We start from the raw sequence: 8,144 nt of genomic DNA, 5'->3' as shown, positions 1-8,144 counted from the left end.
CCTCAAAGCCTGATCACCCTCTTCCCCCATTCCTCTTCCCCAGTCTTCCTCTACCCTTCCCTCAAGCTCCACTACATCTCATTGCCCCTCCTCCCACAAGCCCCGCCCCTTAAGGCATTTCCAGCCACATCCCGCTGTCTTTGACCATGCCTCTTCCTGTCTCCACCCTGGGGGACCTGCCCCTCTCACCTCACTGGGACCCCAGCCCTCCGCCAGCTGACGTGCGTAGTCATTTGCCACATGCTGTCGGGAGGTGCCGCTCACCGCGTCATGATGCTGGAGCACAGCCATTGCCTCATCTACAGGCAGAGGGGAGTCAGTGGGGTCTCCGCAGTGCTCTTGCCCTGACCCCAAGGATGAGCAAAAAGTCACGTGGCCAGGGTAGTGTTCTTAGAGGCTTTGAAAAAGGGTTAGGGAGGTTGCACATCTCTGTTATCCAGTTTCAGTCATTCCCCTCCCTCCACTACCCTCACCAGCAGACACCTACTGAGGGATGAACTGTCTCCAGAGCCATAGGGTCCCACGTTGGCTGCTGGACCCACCAGCGCCTCCATCTGGTTGCATACCTGAGGGACATGGGGTATGTTGGGGCATCCAGCATGTGGGAATCCCTGGATGCTGCCTAGATTCCTACACCCACCCACCTGCAGGAAGTTGTAGCTGAGGCGCTCATAGCGTTTGAGGGCTGGCCGGCTGGAAAAGTAGCCAGTCCAGAACTTGTGGGGACCATCAGCATAGGGGAAGAAGTCATCCTGCTTCAATGACCTGTAGTAGTAGAGGTATTGAGGGCAAAGTCATGCCTCACAGGGCATGCCAACCCCAACCACCACCATCCCCCCCCATGAAGTTCCCAGCACCCCAAATACCAGCTGAGGTTGGCCTTGTTCAGCTCCCAGAGGTAACAAGCAGGAGTGGAGTAGAGAACATTGATACGGCTCCCGTTGGCCTGCTGCTGGGAACAGGTGTGTGTATGAGTCCCACCTTCCAGGGGGCCCACAGGTGTGCAATACATCCTCACTTGCTCATGCCCACATTTTCACACATCCAGCAGGTTAGTTCTTTTAATAAGTAGTTTGAGTGCAAACCAATGAGCAAGTGTGAAAATGAAGTTTGGCCAAAGCTAAGTAATACCATCCTGGAAAGAATTTCAGGAATGCAAGAATAAACCTGAAATTTTACTAAATTTTTTAAATAATTCCAATTTAATGCTTTAAAATTCACGGGAACTATGACATTAGAGGGCAGGAATACTCATCTTGCAGCACTGACACAATTTTTATAATAAACAGGTGCTCAAGACCAACCAAGGAAAGGAACAAGACGGGAAACTTCTGTGAGGAAAAGAATGTTTGTTCTGTTCATGTTGAGTTCCCAGTGCTTCATATACAGTTGGTGCTCAATAAACAAATGAAAGGACATACATGAGACAGCATGCCTTTATGTGCACATACACACAAATAGACACGCATGTACACTCTTCAACAAACAGTCACTCAGGGCTTAAGATGCTCAGGATTACAGACAATGTCCAGAATCAGAGACTAGCCTCACTCTCACAGAACTGAGTCAAGTGGAGAAGAGACTGAACAGTCAGTTGGTTATAATAGATTTGGACATGGCATCATTCAGTACTTGTAGGGACTGGTGCAAACAGAGAGGAAAAAACAAGAACTCCAATTGGGGTTCAGGAGAGGCTTCCCAGGGGAGACACAACAGCTGGTATGAGCCAAAAGTAATGAAAAACCCTAATGTTTACTATTTACCTAGTACTGTTCTATTGATCTATGCAAATGAACTCATAAAATCCACACTAACAGTCCTATGAGGTAGGAACCATAATTAAGCCCATATTCTAAATTAAAAAAAAACTAAATTATTTCTCAAGATCACAGATCCAGAAAAAGGCAAAACCAGGATTTGAACCAGGATTTTTTTCATATATTTTGTCTTTTATTGAGAAAAATCAGTGCTGATACATTGAAAGAGCCTCTAAAAATGGGATTGTAAATAGCAAATGATCATTTTGCACATCTGCCTGTATCAATGTAAGAATGGACATTGTGGGAATTCATCAAAGCTAAATAAGTTATTTTTGTGTGCTTAGGCCAGGTTCATCTTAAACAAGTGAAGTGGGAAATATTTGGACACAATAGGCCAGAAAGCAAAGACTTGTCTTGGATAATCAAGTGAGTAAAATACAGTTTTGACAGAACTATGTGTTAAATGTTCTAGGTTGGCTTCACCCTCCGTGAGTGTAGTACTGGACTTAAAAACAGAATTGGCTGAAGGCACACAGCTGACAGCTATGTATTTCTAGTAAAATTGACAGCTATCGGTCCTCCCTGGTGGCGCAGCGGGTTAAAGCACAGCACTGAGAATCTAAAGCCGCTTCCTCATGAGTTCGATTCCCGCCTGCCCCGGAGGTGACCACATGGCGCGGCAGACCTCTCCTGACCCGCCCGCTGCTCCCCTCTGCAGTGTACTTCGTCGATCTGCCTGTTCTGCTCCCCACTCTGTCTCTGGCGAATCCTCTCGCAGCCCCTGAGCCTCTGGCCTGTACCCCAGTTCTGTATGAACAAATAAAAAAATCTTTAAAAAAAAAAAAATTGACAGCTATCAATTTCTAGTAAAATGGAATGGGCAAAGGAGCAGTCAATAGCAATAGGAAACCAAGAATGTGACATCCTGGCAGCCCAAGCACATGAAGAAGGAGTTAATCAAGCTGTGGAAGGTTCATCAGAGGTGAATGTCTTCTGTATGGTGATAGGACTAAGGTGTTTTGGCGAAACAGCAGTGCAGGGAGCAGAGAAGTTGAGGACACCAAGATTATGCCACTAGACAGCCCTGAGGACTGAAATGATAGGACAGGACACCTCAGATGGGAGAAGAGAGACAGGGTGTGTGCTGATGGGACACACAGCCACAGGCTACTTGTAGGGACATATCAACACATCTCTGGTAGGCAGGACAGTGGCCACCCAAAGATGCCCATGCCCTAGTCCCCACAACCTGTGACTATAGTCATGTGTTCCTTGATTACATTTCAAAGATATACTGCACATATGACAGTGGTCCCAAGAGCTGACTGTACCATCTAGCCAAAGTGTATAATAGGCTACACCGTTTGGGTTTATGTAATTCACGCTACGATATTTGCTCAGTGGCAGTATCATCTAATGAAAAATTTCTCACAACATATCCCCACTGTTAAGCAACACATGACTTTGCAAAGTTACCAGGCAAATGGACATTAATTAAGGTTGCAGATGGATTTGAGGTTGTTAATCAACTGACCTTTAAATAGAAAGGTTATCCCAGATTATCTTGCAGGCCCAATGTAATTGCAAGGGTCTGTAATAATGGAAACCAGGACAGAAAGAGGATATGCTGCTAACTTTGAAGATGGAAGAAGAGGAGGAAACCCAAAGAATATCAGCAGCCTCTAGAAGCTGAACAAAACAAGGAAGCCTCCCCTAGAGCTTCTAGAAAGACTGTAATCCTGCTAACTAACATCTTGATATTAGCCCAGTAAGATCCACATCAGACTTCTGACTTACAGAATTCTATTTCTCTTGTTCTAAACCAGTAGGTTTGTGGTAATTTGTTATAGTAACAATAGAAAACTAAGATGGGCCCTACCTTGTGGTGCAAGGGGTTAAAGCACAGCACTATGAAGCTAGCCACAGCCACTGCAGCACAAGTTCTATCCCAGCCAGGGAGGTGATCTACATGGCTCTTCTGTCTCACCTGCCGCTCCCCTTAGCAGTATTTGTCAATTGTCTGTTCTGCTCCCGACTCTGTTTCTGGTGAATTCTCTCACCCCCACACCTCTGGCCTGGACCCCGGTTCTTGTATGCATAAATAAATGAATTTTAGAAAAGAAAACTAAGACAGCACGCAAGGCTCTGCATGTGACCCAAGGCCCAGGATCCAGGCACATATAGCCACACAGGGTAAGCACACTGACCTGGGCATTGACCAACCGGATGAGCTTGTCAAGGTTCTTGAACCACATGTTAGCATTCTCATACTGGAAGTCCGAGCCCATGGTCATCACTGTGTGGTTGGTTCGGTAACTGTGACCCTGTGGGAGAGACAGGGTATGCTGGGCCACCTGTGTGTAGCTGTCTGGATATATGTGTGATCAAGAGTATGGATAGACACTGAGGCTGAGTGTGGAGTGGAAGCACAGGGATTGAGAGAAAAATAGCCACAAGTAATTAATTCTCTTGAGCCTATTGCCTAGATGATGTGTCATGCTGTTTCACCACCATGGGGAGTGTAGGCAATGGTGAAGGGGTCTCCAAGTTTCTAATGATGAATACACATAAATTTGGGAGGGGTCATGGTGACAGTGACCCTTCCTCCAGGGTTATGAGGTTTTAGGAAGAGCTAGGTACATCATATATATCAGTCTCAAAGGGTCTGAACACCAAAGTTACCTGGGCAGCAGCCAATTGAAGGAAATAAGCGACCAGCTTCTCAGCGTTGTACTCAGGACTGCGGGGATCATCCACCACAGGCTTGTCAGCACACACTGTGTCCCAGCACATACTGTCCGGTGGGTTGTAAAGGTTGGGAAGCACACCTGTGGGCCACACAAAGCTTAGGGGGTGGTCCAGTGCCCCAGATCTGCCCTGAGGCCAAAGCCTGCCATGGGCAGCTCTTCTGCCCACCTGTGACTAAGCAGGCGCTCTTTTTTACGTTTTCCCTCTCCTAATAAACCTGTCCTTTTAAAATGTAAAAAAAAAAAAAAAAGCCAGCAATGGTCCACCCAGGACAGACTTCAGAATTTACAGGGTGCAATGCGAAAAATAAATTTTCAAGCACTTCAAGAGAATGACAGCAGAGTATTAAACTAGTGTAAGTTCCTCCTGAATCTGTAGCCCCAAGTGAACACACAGGCCCCACACCCATGTCCTTACTCGTAAAGAGGTCGGCAACAGGGGGTTTTAAGCTGGCACTGGCTCTCCACATGAGCTCCATTTCCCGCTCTGCCTTCCGCACAATCTTATCTTGATAATCCAAGCGTCCGAAGAAGAAACCGTCAAAACCCATCTGATGGTGGGTCAGAATGTGAGTCAAGATAGGAGAGTACTCAGTAAATGCCCAGCCTCTACTCACCAACCCACCAACTACCAGCACTCTCAGTTTGGAAGGATGGGTCAGTGTCTAGGTAGAAACAGCAAGTCTGAAACCAGAAAGACCTAAAGCTCATCTCTAAACTTGAAGAAGGGCCAGAAGTTACCCCTGGAGCCAGAAAGGGGTGGGTCCAATTCTAATGCCCACCTCTACCTTTCCCAGCTCACAAAGAAGGGCCTGATTCAAGGTCACATTCCCGCTTCCAAAGCCTGAAAATATAAGAGGTCAAGGTCATAGCCTAAGTAATAAAGCCCGTAGAAAACAGGGCAGGGTCAAGCCTCCCTAGTGGCACAGGGGTTAAGTCTCATGCTATCAAGCTACTGGCAGCCACTGTGGCATGAGTTTATTCCCTGGCCAGTGAGCTGACCCACATGACACAGCAGACCTGTCTCGCCTGTTGCTCCCCTTAGCAGTATACTTCAGTTGATCCGCCAGTTCTGCTCCCCATACTGTCTCTGATGAATCTGTTCACACACACACCCCACCATGCCTCTGGCCTATATCCCAGTTCTTGTATGCATAAATAAACTAAACCTTTTTAAAAAGAAGAGAACGTAAGGTTTCCACCTGCCACCCAGCTGGAGGAGGAGGCCTGATTCTACCAAATGAGGCCAGAGTACTAGAGGCAGGTCAAAAGAGCCAGATGTTGAGGGGGAAATGAGTAGTCAGTCTGGAGCTGGAGCAAAGCAGGACCAAATCCAGAGGAAGAAAAGAATCAGATCTACAAGTAACCTAAGGGACAGGATCTCAGGTGCCCAGAGAACAGGGACAGGACCTGGTCCATTTCAGACTACAGTGAAAGGATGGGCTGGAAGAGCAGAGGGATCAGTGGGTATAAGAAAAGAAGGAGAAGCACCTGTGCAAATAGGGAGGCTTGCTCCCGAGAGTGGCCGAAGGGGTCAATGTGCCAGGCGACATGGGGGCGCCCGTCACTGCCAAACCTGTCCTCCAGGAAGCGCAACCCAAGTGTCATCTGGTCTATGATGGCTCCATAGTGGGTGGTCGCTTCATCATTCATCACCCAGCCACCATTTACAAACTCCAGGCGCCCTGTGCAAGGAGAAGCAAAGTCCAGGTCTGCTGTCAGGGCCAAGAGTGGGACAGGAAATGGTGATAAAGGGGATGAGAACTGCCTGCAGTTCTGGAAAGACAGGAGGGATTATTCCTAGGTCAGTATGACCAAATATGTGATAGAAGGCCCCTGCCTTTTATCATGGATAGCAAGATTCCCAGCGAATACACTGGAGATGGGACTTTGTAATACAAGGAAATCCCAAATAAAGGGAAATTCCAGGCAGCCAGAGCCACAGCCATGGTAAAATCTCAGATGTCAGGGTGATAAAAACAAGCTATGCTCGGCTTCCTCTTTTCACTTCCTCCGGGTGAAAGGCTTACCCTGGCGTACCAAGTCCCGCACAACTTCCTGTGTTGCATTTGTCTGCTGGTGCCACCAACGGGAGAAGAAGGCAATTTCCACATAGATGAAACGGCGGGTGGGCTCCGCCAGCAAAGCAGAGATGACTGAGTCTAGGATGTACTGCACACCAGCATGCTGAATGTCATTGTGGACTGTGGGCACAGGGATCAGGCAATCAGGACCAAGGGAGCTAATAAGCACACTCCGAGACACAAGACCCAAGCTAGGCATTGCCCTCACCCCAGTGTTGAGGGTCCAGAAAGGATATGAGGGATGGAGAGGGGACATGGATATTCCAGTGGTCAGTCCCCACCTTCTACTCACTTCCATAAAAGTACTGGTCCACCGTCTTGAGCCATCCCACGTCATCATGAGTATGGGCCACCAAGTGCACATTGAGCATGTCCGGCATCACCTTGGGGCATGTCTGTATAGGGTCCCCAAACACATACCCACACACTTCCTCAGTAACCCCCACGAGGCAGTCAGGGGTGGGAGTGGAAGCACACAAGATAAATTTTGATCTGGAGATGAGTGACTCAGTGAAGTGGGAAGAGACCCTCCCAGGAATATTAACATACATAGTTATATTCACAAATTAAGTCCCATTTAGCACAACCCCTCAGGGCAGTTCTCATTCACACGCAAGGGAAATACTGTGCTAATGTTTATTAAGGATTTGCAAATACCATGCAGCCACCCTGGAGGGTGGGATAATATCTCCAGGTTTCAGAAGAAAACACTGAAGATCAGAGAGGTGAGGTGACTTGCCCAAGATCTCACAGCCTGGCTCCAAGAAAAGACAGGCTGGAACTCCAGTAGGCTGGCTGTAGGTCCCAGCTCTCAACCGCTCCCATATACACACAATCACCTAGTTAAGTGCATGCAAACTCTAGGAAAGTCGACTGGCAGAAACAGGGCAGCAGACAATCCCATTCAGACTCGCAGTGACACAAAGCACGCAGTCAGACCACACTGTCAAATTAGCATCCATTCACTAGGCACCCATAAAACACCCCCACCCATACCTCGGACCCCAGCTCTAGATCTCACTGGGCCCGGGAGTACATTTCCGCCTCCCCCCACTCCCGCCGGCCATGCTCACTTTGTACCCGGCCGCCCAAGCGCCGGGTGCCACCAGGAACAACAAAAAGAGGACGGAGAGATGCGGAAGCGGTGGCAGCGGCGTACTAGAGTCCATCCAGAGGCCCGTCACGCCCCAGCCGCCGCCAGCGCGGACCCCAGAAAGTCGCGCGTGGACATCCATGGCTCCGCCGCAGCTGCCGCTGCCTCCCGGGGGTTCCGGGGCCTGACTGAGGTAAGGGAGACGTCCCACCTCCAGAACTCGGCCTGGCCAATAGGCGCTAGCCGAGGCGGGGCTAGGGCGGAGCCCGGCGAGTCACGGGACTGAGGCGGTAACTGCGGGTAGCCGTGGCCTCTCCGAAACCAAATGGAGTTTATGAGCGCTTGCACCTTTGATATGGCCAGAGGGACCATTTCCATAGGCCAGTTCCATGTGGCTTCCAGCGCCCTGTGTCACCGTGGAAATATAAGTCGTTTTCCTATAGGTGCTAGGCTTACCAAG

The 8,144-nt window shown here is 48.9% G+C and overlaps 1 protein-coding gene across 2 annotated transcripts in view; it reads right to left on the bottom strand.

Annotated features, from left to right (window-relative positions):
* MAN2B1 (mannosidase, alpha, class 2B, member 1) overlaps positions 1-7,858 on the bottom strand; it is a 16,225-nt gene extending 8,367 nt beyond the window's left edge. Inside the window, exons 1-11 of one of the 2 annotated variants that reach the window (XM_012729172.1) lie at positions 7,665-7,858; positions 6,884-6,986; positions 6,538-6,711; positions 5,999-6,192; positions 4,926-5,058; positions 4,443-4,588; positions 3,968-4,084; positions 867-952; positions 645-765; positions 488-566; positions 190-299 (exon numbers count right to left, since the gene is read on the bottom strand). In XM_012729172.1, coding sequence (XP_012584626.1) covers positions 190-299; positions 488-566; positions 645-765; positions 867-952; positions 3,968-4,084; positions 4,443-4,588; positions 4,926-5,058; positions 5,999-6,192; positions 6,538-6,711; positions 6,884-6,986; positions 7,665-7,826 — 1,425 coding nt within the window. In that variant the 5' untranslated portion in view covers positions 7,827-7,858. The remainder of the gene's footprint in view (positions 1-189; positions 300-487; positions 567-644; positions 766-866; positions 953-3,967; positions 4,085-4,442; positions 4,589-4,925; positions 5,059-5,998; positions 6,193-6,537; positions 6,712-6,883; positions 6,987-7,664) is intronic. The other variant, XM_012729173.1, reaches the window with a different exon arrangement.
* Positions 7,859-8,144: the final 286 nt, after the last annotated feature.

This window comes from Condylura cristata, unplaced genomic scaffold (genome assembly GCF_000260355.1).
Source record: "Condylura cristata isolate star-nosed mole 26May11 unplaced genomic scaffold, ConCri1.0 scaffold00024, whole genome shotgun sequence".
Classification (NCBI taxonomy): Eukaryota; Metazoa; Chordata; class Mammalia; order Eulipotyphla; family Talpidae; genus Condylura; species Condylura cristata.
The sequence above is the reverse complement of the archived record's forward strand: the minus strand, read 5'-3'. Positions and strand labels throughout refer to the sequence as shown.